At 53.3% G+C, this 21,222-nt stretch overlaps 2 protein-coding genes across 2 annotated transcripts; one reads left to right on the forward strand and one right to left on the reverse strand.

Annotated features, from left to right (window-relative positions):
- The first annotated feature begins 2,798 nt into the window (after window positions 1–2,798).
- znf319b (zinc finger protein 319b) lies at window positions 2,799–16,762 on the forward strand. The gene is made up of 3 exons (XM_039774241.1): window positions 2,799–3,255; window positions 13,885–14,788; window positions 14,866–16,762. The coding sequence occupies exons 2-3, from the start codon at window positions 14,207–14,209 to the stop codon at window positions 16,033–16,035; spliced, it is 1,752 nt and encodes a 583-aa protein (XP_039630175.1). The 5' UTR covers window positions 2,799–3,255; window positions 13,885–14,206; the 3' UTR covers window positions 16,036–16,762.
- Window positions 16,763–16,942: 180 nt separating this feature from the next.
- Window positions 16,943–21,158, reverse strand: ccdc113 (coiled-coil domain containing 113). The gene is made up of 9 exons (XM_039774239.1): window positions 20,170–21,158; window positions 19,672–19,807; window positions 18,926–19,060; window positions 18,683–18,838; window positions 18,520–18,600; window positions 18,080–18,235; window positions 17,511–17,618; window positions 17,261–17,416; window positions 16,943–17,075 (listed from the first exon to the last, which is right to left on the reverse strand). Exons 1-9 carry the CDS (start codon window positions 20,247–20,249, stop codon window positions 17,004–17,006), a joined length of 1,080 nt encoding a protein of 359 aa, XP_039630173.1. The 5' UTR covers window positions 20,250–21,158; the 3' UTR covers window positions 16,943–17,003.
- Window positions 21,159–21,222: the final 64 nt, after the last annotated feature.

Raw genomic sequence — 21,222 nt, forward strand, 5'->3', positions numbered from 1 at the left:
GTGAGCAGAACGCTTTGTGTGGCTGCCGAGTTCTGAATGCACTGGAGCTTCCATGTAGATTTTGGAAGGAGGCCAATGAAGAGGGAATTACAGGGATCAATACGAGACGTTCTGAGACACCGAACCAGACTGTGAGCTTCATTAAAAGGACAGAAATGGACGGGGCGGGCAACGTGATGGAGATGATAGAATGAAATGTCAGAAAGAAACCAAATGTGGAGCTCAAAGTGAAGAGACACCAAGATTTCTGACAACAGGAGCAGGTGTGACGAGTGGGCCATCAACAGCAACAGAGAAGTTGGATGCCTTAGAAAGTGGGGAGTTTGAGCTTCCCAGTAACACTTTGGTTTTATTGGCGTTAAGTTTGAGAACGTGATTTTTCCATCCATAGCTTAAGATCAGTGCGTGTACTGGGAGGCGAGTCTGTCCTGTCTGTCGTCTGCATAGCAGTGGAAGTTAAGGCCAGTAATCTGAGCCAAAGGAAGGATATACAATAGAAAGTGTAACGGACTGGGCTCTGAGGGACACCACGTGACACCGGTGACATGAAGGATTTCTATCGGCCGAGTGTGACAAACTGTTGCCTATTGAAGAGATCTGGATGAAGGGCTGAGCCAGAGAGACGTAACAGGAGGATTTCATGATTAAAAATGTCAGGAAGAAAGAGAATATGAAGTGAAGCGAGATCTGCAGACCGGAGAAGAGCCGTCGTGTGGATGGGAAACTGTGATCAATTTTGGTATCAAAAGAAACGAAGAGAGAATAAATCTCCATGGAGCACAAAGGCAATACCTTCAGACAGTCCCAATACACAATGCCAGCCGCAAAGCCAAAAAACAGAGCAAAGGGGTCAGAAAAAGCCAGAAAATCAGAATAATCAAAAAAGCAACAGACACGGGAGATCGCCCCACTACCACAATGAACCGCAATGGACCCAGAGTTTTGGGAAGTTACCCCACCCACCCATTGGGAATCACAGACAACAGCCAAGGGGCATAGCAGAATACACACTGGCACATGTAACTAAATAATCCACTCCGGCAACACAAAGCGTGAACAACATCAACAAAAACGCGACATTTCAGGGGAGGAACCCCGGCTGACTTATAACAACTTGATAGTGAACGTGACAGGAATTCCCCAGGACAGTCCAAGAGCGAGAGCGAGTTCTTCTTACCATCCACTGCCACTCGCCTTTCCTTCGATGCTCTCCCTCCTGCCTTGTTGCTTGCCAGACATTTACTATCCATATTTTTCATGGCTCAATGTGAATCATTTTGAGGCATGGAACTTGGCCCATGACTTGCGTTTGAAAAGTTCTCTTTTAGAAGATGTAGTGGTTGCCAAGGAAAGTGACCATGCCCTCACCAATACCATATGAATAATTGTAAAAAAAAAAAAAAAATAATAATAAAAATATGGATATGGCATTGAAATGGGCCAAGGAGTAGAAATCAAGAGTGTAGAAACTACACCACTCCAGACTCCTGTCACTGCCAAGGACAATGCCTGCCACAGCTTTATCAACTTTAAAAATAAATGGACAATGCTGAACTCACTTGTTCCTCACTCCTGTGACATTCACAAAGCCACATCCTCATACAAAGGGGTATCCTAGACGTGGGCACCCTGCTGTGCCCTTTGTGAAAGTCAAATCAAGAGCCTAAACTGAGACTGAATGTACCTAAAGAGAGTAAAGACACTTGAAGACTGGCATAAAGCACCTGTGTGCCAGGATGTGCTTGTTTTGGACAGAGACGGGCATGTGAGCTCACACACCACACGGGCTGCCCCCAATTCCTAGCTCAGCTTAGTCCCTGGAGTTTAGCCCTGAAGTGTTGAGGTGCGTGCCAGGATAATGGACGGATGTCTCATTTCGAGTGAATGAAGACACTGCACTGCCTCGCTTCGCTCATTTTGCTGGGTCCATTTTAAACGTGTTTCACCCAGTGACCATCTGGAATGTGCCACATTCCACAAGTGTAAGTCTTTGCTTCTGCAGGATGGATTGACAGATTCCAAAAAAGACCACCGCCAGAGTCCCAAGTCACTATTATGATATGAGAACAAGATTCCAATCCTTCACACCGTCCACTCCACCCTTAGAAAAGTGTCAAGTACCTACATTTTAGCATCACTGCCATCCAAATGAACATGAAAGACCCAAACTCCTGTCGCTGCCCCATCTTTTTACATTACACTTGTGCCGAGTGGCACCCCTTTCTGACATCTTGGACTCCTCCCTTAGATCTTCTAATGGAAACTGGAGCTCCTCGTCTTTTTCTTGGATACAATTGTTATCTGTTGTAGTGATAGCCATCTCCTCTGATTGTTCGATCTTACAATGACTGTGTTTTATTCCAATTTGTTGCCAGATTATTTTATACGTTATATTAACAATGTGTGGGCTGAACTCCCTTAATCCAATTCGATGTCACATCAGGCCAGAGCCTATCCCAGGGTCATTAAGCCTGGCACCAGCTCTGGCCACTGTGGCTCACATGCACCCACACGGGGCTAATTTATTGGAACAACCAAACCAACACACATGCAGACGCTATGAGGTGGCAGCAAAGTGGAGAAAACCAGCACCCCAAAAGAAAGAGAAAAGGACCCTCTCTCAACTGCCCCATCCAATCCAGAGTCGGAAGGGACTGGAGCAACTTCGGACGTGAGGCGGGAGTGACCATTGCGCAGGGACCCCGCGAGACTGCCAAATGAAGCCGACGTGCGACTCTCCGGCCACGGCCAGCTCGCTTCCTGTAGGCTGCGCTTTATACCCGCTCCCGGGCGGGCTGGCTGGCGGTCGCGCGCACTCTCCTCGGCTCGCTCCATCATTCATGTTCCGGGGCTGGCGCCGTGTCGCGGCACACCCGGGCTCTACGCGCCATTCAGATTCCCGCGGCGTGCTTCAGGACGGAGCTTATGCGCTATGCATCTTCCCGGGCCGGCGGATGGGGTTGTAGGCTTTTTTTGGTCGCTTCTTTTCCCCGAAGACAGCCGCATCTCTGGAAAGGGAAAGGGAAAGGAATAATGGTGACTCTAGGACAGTGTGTGCAGTAACACTACAGCACAGGCGGAGTGGCTAATTCAGCGAGGGTTTTAAGGGCTCTGTAGCGACAAGGCGCAGCTGACCGGCACAGAAGAGAAGGCGCAAGGCTTCATTCGACGGCCAAGCTTCAGAAGAGAGTCCGCGGATGAGTGGCGAGCAAACAGGCCTTAAGGCGGCTGCATCTGGCGACACCCGCGGCGCAGGTGAGGTGCTGGAGACGCGTTCGGCCCGTTTGTTTGGGGATCGCCGTTCAGTGGAATGGGCCCGTGAACGACCGAATGGGACGGGCAGACCCACGGGGAGCCATTTAAAAAGTGAGAAAAGGCGGAAATAAGGAGAGGCGAAGATGGCAGGCCCTATCCCTAGAAAACACCGAGCGCTTGTTTTCCGTTTGCGCCTTTTCTGTCGGAATGTGAGAGGCTGGGAATCCCGGCCTGCATCGAGTCCCGAACGCCTGGCTTTCGGGCACGAACGAGCTTCCCGGCGAGCGAAGCTCGCTACGCGCAGGCCAGGCCAGGCCGACCTTTCGGCGCAAGAGCCCACTGGATTGGGACAAAGCCCACGGCGATTCCAGAGCCCTCGGGTCCAACGACCGTGGACGGGATGCAAAGCGGTAGGTCATCTAAAGTGGAAGTAAAGCGTAATTAAAACCAACACCGCCCTGAGACCGAGAAACCCACCGAGAGGAAGGTCAAGCGGGGCCACTTTCGAAAGGGCCGAGTGAAAGCGCGGCGATCAATCCCAGTTCATTCCTTATATAGCGCTCTTCGTGGGACACGTTTCACACGCAGACTGCGATTCTTTCGGCTCATCTCACATAACGTGATTCTATTTGTCGCATAGCACCTTGCACAGCAAGTCTGTCACCAGCGTAAATCAGTTATTGAACGTAAGAGATGTCCCCAAGCAGCGGTAGCGATGTTGAGGGGCTGGTATTAGGGACTCCCTATGAAAAGGGACAAAGACATGGTAGATATCGGAGGATGTTGTAGTACTTAAATCTGGGTAATTTTAAGAATGTGTGCTGGACAGTTCAAGGCAGCCGTGCAAATGCCGGGGGTCCGCTGGCTGAGAGGTGGTCCTCCTCCTGGCTGGTCGTCTGTTGACATCTTCGGTTTTCATTGATTTAACTGGGGGCAAATTAAAAGGCCTGATCAGGCTTCAGCACCCAAAGTTCACAGGTGCCCTGCTTAGGCCACCTTCTTCTTGTGGGTCGTGAAAAGTGGGCTATTCAGGACAGTCGTGAATAAATCCATGAACGGTGATAACTAAGCAATTGTTATATTCTCTATCCTGATTTAGGCACCCGAATGCTAATAGCGATGCTCACGGATAGCCAGACTGATTTAAGGGGGTGATGTGGTCTTAAATCATGAGGGTTTGTTTCATCCTAGTTTTCCAAGTAGATCGTTAAGCAGTGAAAGCTCGATGATAAATGCAATTTATGTTTTCATATCCTTTATTGGTTTCTTTGGGTATTTGAGCACTATGGCTGTATTGCACATTGCCTTGGGGTTAGAAGATGAATCTTGATTGGCTAACTGGTGTCTGTTACACACAAACAAAATTAAAAAGAAAAGAAAGAGCGAGGAACCTTTTCATAAGAAAACGCGTCCGCCATTAAAAACTGCCATCGAAATGGAAGAAGTCATGCCAGTGTTGTGCCACTGGATTTTTCATTCATTGTTTTTTTTTTAGACTTGATGTGAAACTAACTGCCTTTAGTCTTCAACTGGAAGCAAATGCTGTTTTTTGAAGACTGCTGTGGAACACGTTTGAGAATTTGAATGCTTATATTGCTTCTTTTATCAAATTGAGACCATTATCAGGTGCGGTCCTGATGTTGTACTCTTCAAAATAAGAAGTGAGTGGTGGTTGTTTAATGAGAACTAGCCAACCCGCAGCGTACCATACGGCGCATAATCAGGCCGGTTTTTTAATAATTTTTAAGCACAGGGAGAAAATTAACATTTGAAAAATCGGTAATGTAATAAATCAGCAAGGAATGCAACATTGTAACAATGCACGGAACGAAGCAACACACAATCGTCCGTGACTGAAAACTGGCGGACCGCCATCGCTCATGTGCCCACCTCCAACTCGTCACTTGAGTCGTTGTCGTCTTTGCACTGTCCAGATGCACCTGTGACTCACGTAGACTTTCCGTGTTCCTGCAGGAGCATCTGAGAAGACGCATGTTTGTCGCTGATGTGAATTGCTGTATGTAGCGTGTAAAACAGTTTGCTGTGGTGCACGCGGTCGTGCGTCGTAACTGAAAACTCGGTTTTTAAAGACTGCTTACTCCTTGGAGTTGGTGAGCGTGACTCCTCCCTGCGTGCGCCATAGGTGTCTTGCTTGTCGGCGGCTTAGTGAATCCATGCCCCTCCCGGCGGGTTTTCCATGGGTGTCTTGCCTTAGTGAATTATATATATATAGATCCTGGGGCTGCAGGTGTGATCTACCAAAAGAGAGGCTCCCCCTGCCGAGCAGTGCGTATCTGCTGCTATAAGTAAGGTCTGAGACTCCCAGAGAAGAAGTCGTACATAACCACATTCTGGCCATCTTATTTGTCGGGCTACTTGGTTGTATCAGACGTGAAAACTGTGTACTGCAGACATGCCAGGCCTTTCATGAGCAATTCAAACTCGGCCTTTCAGTTGTGCTTTGGAACATTAAAAGTTGATATCCTACACAATGGCGTAACTTTGTATTATAAGTAGTGTCCTATCAAAGACGTTTCTGTTGGGTAGGGAGCATCTTGTATCCATTTTGATTTTATTCTTTCATTTAGTATTTTTTGCCTTTCTGCATTTAACACAATGAATTGTGTTTTATTGGCGATTTCTTGATATGAACATGTTTGGCTCAGAAAGGTAAGCACACTTTTTAAAGTGCCTCAGTTCTAAAAGCTCCTATGTGTGTAAGTTCCTGCAGTGCGTCATCTGCCGATCGAGCAGTTGCTTAATTTGTCCTAAACTGCTGTTACAGGTGATGGCTTGCGTGGCGGGGGGCTTATTTCATTGAGCAGCACACTTCTTGGTCTCCAGAACCCTAGGAGGCAGCACTCCGGCCGCACTTGTTGGCTTCCGACTTGGGAACCTGCTGCAGCTTGTCATGGGACGTTCCGAGCTCCACGAGTTTGGTATGGTTTAGAGGGTCACGTTTGTGACGTTCTTGGGGTTTTAAGTGTCATTCTTCAGGGTGTGGTGTACTCGTGGTTTTTATCCAGTGCTGGTGTTTTTATTTCCAATTTTTTTGCACACAGTTCAAGCTTTGAAATCGTGTGTTGTGTTGTGTTCAAGGAGGGCAGGAAGCAAGAGTGAGCCCAGTGGTTTAAGACTGGCTGTGTCTCATGAGATCCCACCACGCTGCCCGGCAGCAGACTTTTAAGCTGAACTGCACTTTGTCCGATGTTAACCTGCCGGCAGTGTGCTTTTACTTGAGTGATGGATTTAGCAGACTTTTGAGCCGCTATAAACCGTTTGGCTGCCTCCACCTTTAAGTGATTGATCGGTACGTCGCTGCCTGCTATTGATTCACCTGTAGCCGGGTGTCCAGGAGTTGATCTTCCACGTTGTAATGTCAGATCGGATATATTCAGATATAAGGTAACACATTTTGTAATAATAATAATACATTTTATTTATGTAGCGCTTTTCCACGCTCAAGGTGCAGCCACGGATGGTAAAATTGGGTGTGCGGCATCGCTTTTCTTACTCTGTATGCCAACCGTCCAGTGAGCGCTGTGGTAGAACGTTGTGCTGCAAAGCCTGTCTGAATGGTGGGGAGGCGCATGACTGCTGAGCAGGGCCTCGGCTTTAATGGTCCTGCACAGGACATGAGGGCAGGTGGGCACTGAATTCTAAAAGCCTCCTCCTATGATACCCACAAGTATCCGAGTTTAAGCCCATCTGGAAATGTTGAGCGGCTGCACACTTGGACCGGTTGTGATTGATTTTAGCTTTGCGGCCGTCTACTTCAGATTGATCACATGGCCGTGAAGAGACCCACTTGATATCAAAGACCCGCCGGCAAACTGATTTGGTGGTTGTTGCTGGTCACACTGTGGTTCAAAGGCCTTTCTTTGCAATTTTTGGCAGTGGTGGCAAAATGGAGGTTGGTAGAATGCCAGTCTTGTTGGTATGTTAGATCCTAACTTGTTTTAGTGTAGGGTTGGAGGATCAGATGACCGAGTCAAAGAGAGAAGCTGTTGGTGAAACCAAGAAACGAAGTCTTGGCTAAAAAACAACAACATATGACAACAATATGCAATCTGCCAAAGAACCTGGGCGGTGATTAAATCTCGCACACGAAGCACATTTGGCTTGGGACAGTAATGTTGAAGTTGGATAATGGCGTCTCCGGGTGTGGGGGAGCACGTGTGTGTTTGTGGAATGTGCTTTAGTGGGCCATTTTGTGGCATGACATGTTTTTGTGCAGTATCTGGTCTGGTTTATTAACAAGGCAGCAAGAGCCAGGGACAGTGGGCACCTCTGCCAGGCCGCTGGAAACATGAAGTTGGCTTTCTGTCCTTTGAAGCACAGGCATGGAGAGCAGCCGCAGCTTTTGATTTTTCCACTGCTGTCTGCCGGTGACATTAGTTAGGAGGCTCTTTGCGGGTCTCGGGTGACGAAATGACACAACTTGGAGCTGAAATGGGCATGCAGTCGATGGAGTCGACCCGACTTTAACTTCTCTTTGGTTGCTTTATTTTTAGTGCTGACTTTGTCATTCAGTAGATTTGAACAGAAGAGTTATGTATTTGAAGTGTGATGTGTGTAAAATATTACTACTGCTTGAAATATTTGTTAGCCGTTCTTGGGAGGTAATAAAAGACAAGTTGTGACACGTGGAGCTCATGACTTAAGGCCCACACCTTGGGTTTTTAATGAAGTATTAGCTGAGGAGGCAGGTGCTCTTGTGTGCCCCGCTGTTGTGAGCTGCCCCTTGGCTGGCTGGCTGGCTGGCTGGCTGACCGACCGGCACGTCTGTCGCGTGACACAAGTCCAGTCAGACCCCGTGGATCCCTCGTTTTATTATTTTATGTTCATTACTACTAAGCTTATTTTAACTTCACCTGTTTGTTGTTTCAGTTTCACTAATTGATCAGTTAATCCGTGTTAATTAAATGAAATTTTCCTATGAAGAGTAGTTCAAGATTTCACCAATAGATGGCGCTAGTATCAGTAATATTAAAGGAAGATTGATTGATTGATTGATACTTTATTAATCCCGAGTGTTCGACTATTGATTACAAAATGATACTAAAACAAACCCAAGACTAAAAAATAATATATGTATAAAAAACGACTTTTTAAAAACCACCTTCTATTAAGTTAAAAAGTAAAAACAAGTCTCTCGTAAAATAAAAGGTGGGCGCTTTTCATCAATCCCCTTTCAAAACACACTTCTTCAAATGTTTTCTTTTCCGAGTGATGTACGAGAGACTTGTTTTTACTTTTTAACTTAATGGTAGGGTGGTTTTTAAAAAGTCGTTTTTGATGCTCTGCTTCCTGCTACTGGACTTTGGCGGAATGGCATTTTTTTGGCTGCTGCCCCACCAGGCTGCTTGCTGCTGCACTTGTGCTGGTGTGTCTGGTGCCCGTAACCTTTGTGTGTGCGAGGGCTCGCGTTTCTTTAGCTTGCTCTTTGTTGTGTGTAGGAGTGGCAGTTTGCGTGGCGCGCTGTCCGTGCTGAAAGTAGGTGCAGCAGTTTGTGGCATTCATTCGTCATTACCCAGCATTTGACACGGCGAGCAGCAGAGGTTTGACTTTGTCTCTTTAGTCGCCTTTGTAAATTTGTTGTCGTTTTCCGCACTTTGTATTAATCACAGTTGTTGCTCTTATTTGCTATCAGCCAGCACTGAGTTTTTTCCTAAACCTGCACATGCAGTCGGTTCTTCTCTCCGCCTGCTTCTTCAGGGTCTCTGGAGCTGCAGCCTCGTCTACCAGGAGTAGACGGAAGGGCTGTTAAGGTGAACGCTGAAGCCTCCAAATGTGCTCAAAGATGTGACGTGTAATGGCAGAAGTGCAGCGACCGCTTGGTACACTACCTTTGGTGTATGGCTGAGTGACTGTTGGCAACGTATAATTGGAGCTCAAAATGTGAACCACCCTGCTGAGTGTAATTCAGGGTCATAGGGGAGCAGAAGTCTGTCCCAGTGACACAAGGTAGGCGATGCCAACCCATCGGAGGGCCCGCTGATGCACATACCCGCACTCGCTCACTCTCAGCACGTGACCGCCAACACTTGAGTCACCTTTCCAGTTTAATGCATCAGCACGTCGGCTTTGAGTTGGACATTTGGGCTCAGTAGTCGAGCCTGGTGTTTTACGGGCTCTTCTAATCGTATAAAGCTTGAAGAAGAACGGAGTCGGTCCACTCGGAGACGGTGTGTACCCAGCAGAGGGTGGGATGCCCGGGGGCCAAACAGCTATCGGGCGTGAAGGTGCTGGTGATGACACACGATGGTCGCCACAGACGGGTAACTTGGTCAGTCTGCCTTCAAAGCAGGTAAAGTCTAAAATCTGTGAGGTTACTCCCCAAGGAGAAGAAGAAACGCACAGCAGCGAGCGTACAGTAAGAGCACATCACAGACACGGTGCCAGAGAGGACCACACCCGGGACAGTCGCTTTGGGAGATTAAAACGGATTATCCGTAGAAATTGCAAATCCCACTGCGTTCATGGGATGAGACTTTAGCGCGTCAGAATGGGGGGCTATCGGCTCGAGCGTCGCCGTTTGAGTTAAATTCAAATGCAGAAGCTGGCAGCCACTTGTAAGTGAAGGGCTCTGTGGTTTAGCAGACGTGCTGCGTAAGGCTGCCGGGTTCTGCGGAGCTGGTTTTGCACTTCACTTCCACGATGAGCCATTTCCTCAGTGTGAATGGTTGGCACGTCACCTGCTGGAGCCGAGCGTCCCCATCACAAGGTCGCCTCTTTTCCAGTTTTTCCCGGCGCCCTGAAAGTACCCTTTTGCTTCTGATTCTGCCCCCTTCACTCTTCAGCCCTGGCCGTTGTTTAATTCTCATTGAAGCAAATGGAAAAAGAACTCAAAGTTGCGATTTTCATTTTATTACAACAATCCCTGCTTTAAAGAGCCAACATCTTCTGTGGCTGCCAGTTTGACACCAGATGAGGTGTCATTAAAAATATTCATTCAGCCTTCATTAAAGCACTGCTGTATCTGTAAAGGAGAAGAAAGCAGACGACCCTCGCTTGATAAAGCGACCGGCCCGCCACACAGGAGTTGACAACAATAAAACTAGCCCGCTGCCAACCTCTTGTCCGCTCTTTTACTTTGACCTGTCGTGGTCTTGTAATCTGGACCTTGGGGTCTTTGGGGTCCTCGCCAGGACCGAGAGCCATGAGAGAAGCGTAAGCCTTTACAAGTGCGTTGTGGTGGCACGCGCTCCTCTGCGTCGTCGTTATTATCACAGAGTGCTTATGGGCTTTGTGGCACTCGCTGATGTCCCCGCGCTCGTGACGTGTGCGTAAGTGACAGCTGCCAGGGGGCCACTAGGGGCTGCTTGTTGTTTTCACTTCTGAATTTCAGTTTTGAGTCCCATTGTGACCGGCTGATGTGACCGCACAGTGTAGACGTTTCTGAGTATTGGTGGCTTTTTGTAAGTGCTGGGGCAGTTCGAGGAGTGGCACGTGAGGTGCCAACCTCCGTTTAGTGCACTTTAGGGTTCTCAGTGTCGGCTACAGGAGAGGAACGTCATCAGTGGAGTCACGCGCTAAACTGGAACTGGGGAAGGACAGGAAAGCGCCATCTTTAAAATGGGAGAGTGCTGCATTTCTTTAGTGTTGAAGCTCATTGTGCTCCGCCGTCGTGTTTGAATCAGTGAGGGGGACGCCCACCAGACTCCTGCTAACGATTTGTGGAAGTCCTTTGGCGAAGCAGGCTGGCTGGCAGGCTGGCGTGTTTGTGCCTGGAGGAGTGAAGCAGTGGCACTGAATGAGGGGCTGCCTGTGGTGTGCTTTGGAACTGGTTTGGATTCTAAATGCGTACCAGTCTAACCCAACACCAGTAAGACACAGCGGAGGGCGTTTTTCAAATCAATTTCTAATACAATGCCAAGATCACCGTATGCCCGCCAGATTGAAGATGGATTATTGGACCTAAAAGAATGTGATTGACGCTTTGAGGGATGGCGCAGTGTTGTGTGCTTTCAGCGACGGCTCCTCCATATGTTTCATATGTCGTTTATGGAATGCTCGATTATTGTTTTGCAGCTGGAAAGGCTGCGTCGTGTAAGGCAGTTACTAATGTGAATCCGCAGCCTCAGTACAGCTGCCCGTGTCAGACTGGTGTCCCGCTCCATGTGGGCGCCCATTCAGGTGTTGCAGCTGCTCAGATCCGAGTCGGAGGCTTGTGTCTTTGGGGACGTCGCACATACCAGTATGGCTGCCATTATGGGTTCAGTGATCAGTGCTGAGGTTTCTCCTCGGCTCATTTTTGAGGGTCAGACTGACGTCGTGTAGAAAAGGAGCAGAACACAACGTGTCCCAATCTCGGCCTTGCCCTCCGTAATCAAGACAACGTTTTCTTGGTGAAGTCCAGTGTCGGACTCTTCTCGCTCAGGCGAATGTGCTTGCTCAGTGTGTGACGGTGAAACGGTGACGTGTCACCACTGCAGTGTCATCTCACGGGTCAGTGGGCTCATGGGGATCCTGGCTGGAGTGACGAGCGCCATGCGTGTTCTGAGATGAATACGAGAAGTTCTGCCAAGCAGTGAGCGCTGCCCTGGCGCGCTCAGAAATGAAACGTTTTCTTGATCTTGATGTGTGTCGTGCCGCGTGGCAACACGGTATTGTGATTTGGAGTCTCCACTTTACCACAGCCCATAATAACCAAAGTGTTGTGATCTCGCCTGCGCGTGTCTCGAGCGTTAGCCGCAGCTCGCTTATCGGCCGTGAGATGCTGCAGACTCGGGCGCTCGTATCGCGCACAAAACGTTTAAACCTGGCACGTCTCTCCATGCTGAAACAGCATAACGTAACAAAGCGTGGCAGCACGCGCTCATTCCAGAATGACTCGTTGGGCACCATCTTTTCGAAGGTTCGGATGAAGGGTCCCAACAGAGCGAGCTGGGTGTCCTCTTTGACAGAAAGTTGGGTGGTCTTGAAGTGTGTTGGTGACACGAAGCTAAGCGGAGGAGTGGATGTGCACACGTGACACACGGGAACAGGACTGGGCACCAGCACCGCTCAGGTCGGCTGATGTCAGTACCCCATTCTGAGCGAGCCCTGCCCTCTTTTTGCCCGCGCAGTTCAAAGCCCAAAGAATCGCTTGAGCAAAGTCAACTGGAGTTTGGCCTCCAACACAATCGGGTGACAGGAATCCGCCAGCCAGCCTTGCTACAAGCTGGTCCCACTCTGGAATGGTCAAGTGGCAGACCCCCATCTCGGTGGGCACTTCTGTGGCACAAGCTTGCTGTCGGGCCCTGTGTGGAGCAGGCGAGGGGCACATCACCAGGGTGGGCTTCAGTGCACTAACCACCAGTAGCGGGTGGAATTGCTGGGCCCCCTTCACCTAACTGCTGCTGCTGCTGCCCAGTATGGCTCGGCCTTGAGACTGACTGGTTCACCAGTCGTGCGCCGTGTAAATTCACCAGCGCTGGCTCGGGTAGCCCCCCGGCCTCACTGAGAACAGAGGGGCAGCTTCCACTCTCATCCACGCACGGCCCCTTACTGTGGGCTTTGTGTTTTGTTCACTTCTTGGGATTTCAGTCCCCTCCACTGGCGAGCTTTTCCAGTGGGTGGTCTCGCCTTTTGGCACCTCCACCCACGGGCAGTGTGGCCTGATGGGTGTGCCCGTCTAGGGTCTCATTCCTTGGCCGTCCACAGCAGTGAAGTGCTCCTTTACCGTTGTGCTGGTGATCGCTATTGTCATGAAGATTATTTTTAGCCGCGTCGCCCACTCCCATACTGCACTGCTCCATCGTCAGTCTCAGCCGTGGATGGTGGGCGAGCTTTGCTGCTTTGTGACGTTTTCAAGATGTTCTCATTTAAAGGGCTTGCATGCGATTGTTTTGTATGGCGGCCAACATCACAAGACGCCTTACAGAGCAACCGAGTGCAAGCGGGTGTAACAAGATGGAGGCAAGCAAGGCCATTGAAAGCCTTCCAAGCTTGACGTGAGCTGATGGGACGCGGGTGGAGTGGAGCCGAGCCTGACGGCTTCCACGTACGGGCAGGGCCACCGGGAAGGCAGGAGATGAGGGGAAGTTTATAGACGCGGATGGAGCGTCGCGGGCACGCAGATGTGAGAGTGGCATGCGAGTGAAGGCTGGTACTTGTGTGGCAGGCAACCGTGACAGGTCTTCTGTAAATGAGTGGGAGAGTTCAGAGCGCGCCGCGACAATCTGGGCTAATCGAGCGGATTTAGGGATCATCTTCTGTGCCTGCACATCTCCCATCGCCGCTGGCACTCGGAGATCTCCCAATGCGCCAACCCTAACCTGACCGTGTGGGAGGCGACTCGAGTGCCACGGGTGGGACTCTGCAGGAAACCTGAGGGTTAAGAGCAGAGGGGCGCAGGGCCAGTTTGGTGCTGGGGTGGGGGTGTGTGCCACGGGTCACGCCCTCCTTACTTTACAACAGGGGGCCGATTTCTGGCCGTGCGCCCCACTGCTCTTAACCCTCGGGTTTCCTGCGGAGTCCCACCCGTGGCACTCTTGTTAAGTTTTTATGTGTCGCTCCCGTCCTGAAGTTGGCCAAGCCGCACGCCCCAGGACCACAGCCGGTGAGATTGGCAGACGGCTCCTCGGTGTGCGCGTGACCCCAACTCTTAACTCTAACGCTGCCATGTTTGTGCTCTTTCCACAGAACGTGCCACGCCAGAGCTGAAGCCCAGGCGAGGGAGGACAGGCCAGCGCAGGTCGCGACGCTGAGAAGGAAACCGGACTTTCACGGAGGTCGCTGCCTCGTCGTTCGAAGATTTCAGACCAAGAGGTGATGGTTGCCATCCCGAGGCCAGCAGCCGGTTACCATTGGGGCACAGCAGCGAAGCATCAGTTAAGTGGCACCGGCTGGCCCCTTGCTGCCATGGCACCTTTTTAAGCTCGTGGAAGTGCCCGCATGAAGGAAGAGCACTCGATGATCTAGTGTATAGACCTTGCGAACGCTGCATTCCCACACTCGTGCCAGGATGACGGAGGCCTGGCAACAGCATGCAGTGGCGACGCCCCCGGTGGTCCACGCTATTCCTCCGGGTGCCGAGAACGCACTCGGGTGTGCGGTTTACGGAATCGTCCTGCAGCCCGATCCGGCACTCCAGCAGCAGGCGGCGCAGCAGGCGGCACAGCAGCAGCAGCAGTCCCATGCCGGTGGCGCTCAGGGGCAGCAAGCGGCCTTGCAGGTCGGGGAGGGCAGCCACAAGTGCGGAGCCTGCGGCCACGACATCTCCCACCTCGCCAATCCGCACGAGCATCAGTGCATGGTGAACCAGGACCGCTCCTTCCAGTGTACCCAGTGCCTCAAGATCTTTCACCAAGCCACCGACCTGCTGGAGCACCAGTGCGTGCAAGTGGAGCAGAAGCCCTTCGTCTGCGGAGTCTGCAAGATGGGCTTCTCCCTCCTGACGTCCCTGGCGCAGCACCACAACGCCCACAGCAGCGGAAACCCCATGAAGTGCTCCATCTGCGAGAAGACCTACAGACCCAGCTCGGCGGGCGCGGGCAACACCACCCCTACCTCCTCCGCCAGCAATCCGCAGCAGCCTTCGGCGGAGGTGCCCGACCGCTCCGGGGCGGTCGTAGGCGGCAGCGCGGCGGCGGCCCTGGTCGTGGGCGCTTCCGCCCGACCGAGTTCGAAGCTTCGTCCCCGGACCGGCCCTACAAGTGCTCCATCTGCCAGAAGGGCTTCCGCCACCTGTCAGAGCTGTCCCGCCACGAGCGGGTGCACACCGGGGAGAAGCCCTACAAGTGCGACGCCTGCGACAAAAGCTTCAGCCAGTCGTCTCACTTGGCGCACCACCAGAGGACCCACAGCGCCGAGCGGCCCTACAAGTGCGCCGCCTGCGAGAAGAGCTTCAAGCACCGCTCCCACCTGGTGCGCCACATGTACGCCCACTCGGGCGAGCACCTCTTCAAATGCAACCTCTGCGAGATGCACTTTAAGGAGTCGTCGGAGCTCCTGCACCACCAGTGCACCCCGGCCGGGGAGCGGCCCTTCCGCTGCACCACCTGCGGCAAGGGCTTCAAGCGGCCCTCGGACCTGCGCCAGCACGAGCGCACCCACTCGGAGGAGCGGCCCTTCCAGTGCGAGGAGTGCCAGATGAGCTTCAAGCAGCAGTACGCCCTGGTGCGCCACCGCCGCACCCACAAGACGCACGACCGGCCCTTCAAGTGCAACCTCTGCGACAAGGGCTTCATGCAGCCGTCCCACCTGCTCTACCACCAGCACGTGCACGGCATCGAGAGCCTCTTCAAGTGCGCCTCCTGCCAGAAAGGCTTCAGCCAGTCGGGCGACCTGCTGCGGCACAAGTGCGGAGGGTGGCGGCGGCCGCCCGCGGCGGTGGGCGTCGACCGGCCCTACAAGTGCGACGTCTGCGGCAAGGCCTACAAGAAGTCGTCGACGCTGCAGCGGCACCAGAGCTCCCACTGCGCCGAGAAGCCCCTCAAGTGCACGCTGTGCGACCGCTTCCTCTCCTCCTCGGAGTTCGTCCAGCACCGCTGCGACCCCGCCCGCGAGAAGCCGCTCAAATGCCCGGACTGCGAGAAGCGATTCAAGTACGCCTCGGACCTGCAGCGCCACCGGCGGGTCCACACCGGCGAGAAGCCCTTCAAGTGTCCCAGCTGCGACAAGGGCTTCAAGCAGCGCGAGCACCTGGCCAAGCACCAGAGCGTCCACGCGCGCGAGACCCAGTTCAAGTGTGTGTGGTGCGGCGAGCGCGGGGACTTGGGGGCGCTGCAGGAGCACAGCGTACAACACACGGCCGAGGGCGGGGGCTACTCGGTGCCACCCTGCATACAGTGAGTGGCTTTCTCCGCTTGTTGCCTCCCATGGACTTGCCCGCCTGCCCGGCCCGGGGGTACACGTATATACACACACACACACACACAAACACACACGAGGGGGCGACGGTGGACTCCAAAGGGACACCTCATTGACCTGACGGACTGACCAAAGCGTGCCAGGTGACAGCCGGGACTTTTGGATGGACCCCTTGTGAGCGCTGGGTCCTGCACGGCCGGAGGGCAGAGGTGCCCAGAAAGCCCCAGTGTGTCAAATGCCGGCGCAGGACCCAAGCTGCAATCTGCTCCCGCACCCCCTCATTAACGTTTTCACGTTGCCTCCACATATCTGCTCCGAGGAGCGCGCAGCTGGCAAACTCATTTCCTGTTCTGTTCCTGGATGGTGCCCACTGCTGCCCGAGCATCGGAGAGGCAGTACAGAGATGGGTCACGAGGGCAGGACTGGCATCCCTCTGGCCTTTGTTGTCCATGTACAGAGTGCCCGCCGTAGACGCCCACACGTTTAGACGTCGTCTTCGTAGAGCATGCACACCTTTGTCTTTGATGCCCCGTGTAAGTGGTTCTCCGTAGCCATTGCCAGAGAATGTTGTACCCCTTTGAGTTGTTTCAGCCGTAGTATGTGACGAGATGTTAGCGCCACCCGTGTTGCGATGGATGTACATTCAACTAAATGATCTCTATGTAGCATTTCATATTCATAGCACTAACAAATAAACCTTTTTCAAGAAGATGGCCTCGGGTTTGAGGGCGGGGCATCGGCCAGCAGTGCCAGGATGAAAACACTCGCGGGCCACGGACTGTCCTGCAGATGCCAGGGTGATGCTCACCTGAGACAGAGGAGCTGAAGTTGCCACTTTGAGCCCCACGTGCCCGCTCTGCCAAGCCTTCACAATGAAGCAGTCAGGATGCTTGATTCACAACACTTTATTAGCTTTTTGGAAGTTTGTGCCCTGGCAGTGCCCCGGTCCACTACGGGCCTGGGGCCGGCTGGCTCGCCCTCGTCAGCTGAGTGTAGGCCTTCGTGTTTCGTTTCAGGTCCATCTGCAACACAAAAGAAGACCAAGATGTGACTTGGGGGACGGGTGCCTCCTGGTGGGGCACTCGTCAGACCTCAAAATGCGCCAGTGCCAGGCGACCCGACTGCCGTCAGTACTCTTGGGGCCCGGCGCATTGTGGGTGACGACCTCTGACACACACACACACACACACACACACACTCTACGTACCTGGGCAATGTCCACCTTGCGCTCCCAGACGTGGACGTCGCGCTGCAGCTCGCTGTGCCGGGCCTTGATGGCCACGTAGTCCAGTGCCCGCGGACCCCGGTAGTCGGACAGCTGTGTCTTCAGCCTCTTGTTCTGAGCCTCTGCCTTGGCACATTCCTGTCGAAAGACACAGGTGGCATTGGGGCGAGGCTTGTGCCAATGGCAACCCGGCCCACCAGTACGCAGCATGAGCTGGGCGGCCCACCCTTACCTTCTCCGCCTGCACGATCTCAGCCTCGACTCGCACCAGCAGGTCCTTCTTGGCTGCCAGCTCACCCGTCAGCCGTTTGGATTCGGACGTCAGGTTCTGAAGTTTTTTCTAAAGGGAGACAACTGAGGGTCAGACTTTGTGCTGCCCATCACCGCTGCGGGGGCCAAACACCCACCGGCGCTCGGGTTCAGTGCCACCCACCAAGCGAGCGCACGGTCAGGCCTGCATGGGTTTAGTTAGGGAGGTAAGAATGAGCGTTGGAACTTCTCCGCCATTTTCTTCTTAATTTGGCCTTTTCTGCTCCCTCAATTGTGTCCCCCTGCTGATGGTTAGCCGTGACTGGTACACGAGTGCCACTTTGAGTGGTCTGCTAACCAAGAGTCATCTCTGGCACATGGGCACTGACTGACATTTGAACCTGCATCTGTACCACTTACGGCTCGTCATTGCCATTTGGACACAATTGAGAGTAAACTACAGAAAGGGGTAGAAAGCGGGCAAAGCCGCCCAGGCCCGCCATTAGAGGGGTGAGATTGGCCCACATGCGCCCCCCGGACTGCCCGGCCCACCTTGTAGGTGTCCAAGATCTGCAGCTTGTTTCTGTCCATCAGCTTGAGCCTCAGGAGCTCCTGCTTGGACTCGTCGATCTTCTGCAGGTATTGGCTGTTCTCGATCTTCAGGAGCTGGAAGTCCACCTCATGGAGGGCTTCGTCCATCTCCTCCTTCTGCAACGAGCAACAGATACCAGTGCCTTTCACAAAGATGGTGCTGCCATATGGGTAAAGAGGAGCACATGTCTCCCAAATCTCACGCCTGGCACCGAGGTTTGTGCCCTGCAGGGGGCAGTGTGCTGGCACCCTCAGCAGATGGACACTGGCTGGCGGTCGTCGATATGAGCGAGCAGCACTTGACACTCGAGCCAAAGCTGCAGCTTCACGACAGGCACAAACACGGTCTCAAGTGACTGACCTCTGCCAACATGGGCAGACGGAACGGGCAATCAAGTTACCTGTTTGAGTTGCATCTGCAGCTTCCGCATTTTCACTTTGAGTGCCGTGTTCTCCAGCCGCAGCTTCTCCACAATCTTGTCCTATGGGTGGCAGGAGAGACGCGTCAGCTGTGGACAGCCAACCAGAGGGGGGCTGACTGCCCAGAACGAGCGTGGCACCCACCTTGGCTTTGCTCTTCTCCTCGATGTAGCGAGTTACTTTCTCGGTCCCCAGTATTCTCCTTTTCTTCTCGTGCCCTCGCTTCCCGAAGTCTCGCTGGAACTCGCACAAGGCCTTCTTCACCTCTCCCTGGCGATAGTCGGCCTCCTCGATGGCAGCCTGTGACAATAAGCATGGGTAGAGTGAGGACCCGATAGGCTTAGAGACAGGCGAGCCGTGCCTACTGGCGCCCCCTGCCCTCAGTACCTTGTAGGTGTTGACGACTCGCTCGGACTCCTTCCGTAGTTGTTCCAGGGCTTTCCGCAACTCCTCTTCCTCCCGCTGGGCCACGAGACACTTCTGCTCCATGGTCAGCAGTACCAAGCGCTCCTGCCTGCTGACCTGTGGTTTGAACGACGGGCATCACATCAGCTGAGCAAGGCCCGAGCCTTTGGCATGAAAATAAAAACCCAAAAATATGCTGGGGTGGACCAGGGCCAGGCTGTGCCCACAGTCTCCCCGTTTGTGTGCCTACCATGAAAGGCGCTATAAGGGTAAGCAGAGAACACCATGTCCTCCAGCTCACTTCACCCAATTCAGGGTCAGGGAGGGCTTTGGAGATTTAACTAAAACTTTTAAGAAGCACTCCAGACCCTCTAAGTGGGGCCGCTACATGGCACCACCCTGGTTACCTGAGCTCTGAGTGCCAACGCCAGAGAAGATCCCCAGAAAAGCCTATCTGCTCGTTTCACTTCAAGTGGCTCCTCACCGTCTCACTCTTGTCACCCCTCGAACATGGCAAAGGAGGCAGAGATGCCAAGTGCGCTTGGCATGTGTCTCTTGGCCACCACGGGCCTCTTGCCTATCGCAGTAAAACTGCATGCAAACATTTTCCCCGAGCCTCAATGGACCCAGAATGCCCTTCAGCACCACTCGTAATGGGCACCACACAGACTTCTCACTGGAACACAGAGTATGCGAAGTTGGAGTGAAAATAAGCCCCCTGGACCTACCTGTCCCAGCTCGTGCTGCGCTATCCCGCTGGTGGTCGTCTTTGACACGGTCACCTGGCTGAACTCCTTGGGGTCCAGGCGAGACACAAACTTCTGGAACATCTCCGTCTCGGTCTGGAGGGCCGCATTGGACTGGCTGTCACAAAAAAAAAGGGACACTCAAGCTGGAGGGGTGACGGAAACGTGTGGGTGCCACTGGCATCATGTCTGGGATGGCACGGGGCTCTGCCACTTTCACTTTTGTCGCCAGATCGTGCGTGACCTGAGAGACGCACCGGGTGATGAAGTGGCGCTCCTACCATTTTGTCGGGCCGTGGCCGCCGATGGCACCGCAGCCTTAGTTAACACGGGCCTGCAAGGGGTTGTGCCCAGCGCGCTTCACGGCCTCCTCCCCGCAGATGCCCAGCCGAACCCTCACCGAACGATCGCCGGAGCGCGCCATGGAGGGGCATCCCCAAGGAGCGCTCCTCCGCAATGTGACAGGAAGCCCGCACGCACCTGACGCTCCGCACAAGTTCGGCCAGCTGATGGTCGCTGAGCTCCGAAAGCTGCACGCTCGCCGCCTCCACGAGCGCCATGGTTACCAGGGTAACGACAACGCCAAACTCAGCCGCTTGCCTCTTCAGCCGGCGGTAAACGCGCGTGACGTGTCAACTGGGATATCGCGAGACGAGCACGGTGGGCGTGGCCTCCCTGGTGGCGCAGAGGAGAGGTGGAGCAGCGACGCCCAGTGGACGGAGGAGTCGCGCAGGCCGAGCCTCCCGTTGGCGTCCCGTTTTCTGATCTCTAATTTCTAGTTAGTGGTCACCAGGGGGCTCTGCTTTTAAGCTCGGAATCATCAGGCGGGTGGGCTGCCGTAAGCTGGACAGGGGCGCCACCTGCGGGTGGAACAGGGGAGTCACAGCGCCACAAAGTGACTTGGCGGTGGTGTCGCAGAATGGGGTTGGGGCTCCCAGCCCCCCAGGTTTCTGATTTAATTCGCTGCTCCTTCCTCTGCTGCTGCGTGTGTGATTTCACCTTCGCACAGCGGCCTCTCACCTGTGGCAGGTTGTGCCGTTGAACCCTCTTGTTGGTTTTCTGATTGCGCATTTTGCCCGTTTCTGCGGAGTTTGCCCCTTCACTGTGCCCTGACGACGGCGACAGTTAAAAACAAACAGGGCGACATGAAAGGCTGCGACGGCTTCAGCATCAGGCCGACTAAACACGCCGTGAGCCAGCAACCCTCATTATTACGTCTTGATAAAAATGAAAACCAAAATTCTAGATGGACCCCAAAACTCGGGAGACAAGACCCCACGCAATCAGGCCTCGAGTTTGGGGGTTTAAATGCAAGGAAGACAGGAGCCTCGGATAGGGGGGGGGTCACATGAGCCGCTGAACCTGCACGTGATGCCCTCTGGTCACCAAATGTCACTGGCGTGACGTTGACACTGGAAAGGCACTATACAGTCACCGCGTCACACACACACCCCCTCACTGCCTGGCACATGGTGGGCACGGTGGCATACTGGCGCTGGGCAGGGTCACGTCGAGGAGGATCTCGACTCCACT

The sequence above is a fragment of the Polypterus senegalus genome, chromosome 13, assembly GCF_016835505.1.
Source record: "Polypterus senegalus isolate Bchr_013 chromosome 13, ASM1683550v1, whole genome shotgun sequence".
Taxonomy (NCBI): Eukaryota; Metazoa; Chordata; class Cladistia; order Polypteriformes; family Polypteridae; genus Polypterus; species Polypterus senegalus.

Excerpts from the sequence above, each read along its gene's own strand:
- znf319b (XM_039774241.1), top strand. The coding sequence starts at position 14,207 with ATGACGGAGGCCTGGCAACAGCATGCAGTGGCGACGCCCCCGGTGGTC. Across the intron at positions 14,789-14,865 it reads CGCAGCAGCCTTCGGCGGAG|TTCGAAGCTTCGTCCCCGGA; the intron begins GTGCCCGACCGC and ends CGCCCGACCGAG.
- ccdc113 (XM_039774239.1), bottom strand. The coding sequence starts at position 20,249 with ATGGCGCTCGTGGAGGCGGCGAGCGTGCAGCTTTCGGAGCTCAGCGAC. Across the intron at positions 19,808-20,169 it reads GAACTTGTGCGGAGCGTCAG|CCAGTCCAATGCGGCCCTCC; the intron begins GTGCGTGCGGGC and ends TTTTTGTGACAG. Across the intron at positions 17,619-18,079 it reads AGATCTTGGACACCTACAAG|AAAAAACTTCAGAACCTGAC; the intron begins GTGGGCCGGGCA and ends GTCTCCCTTTAG.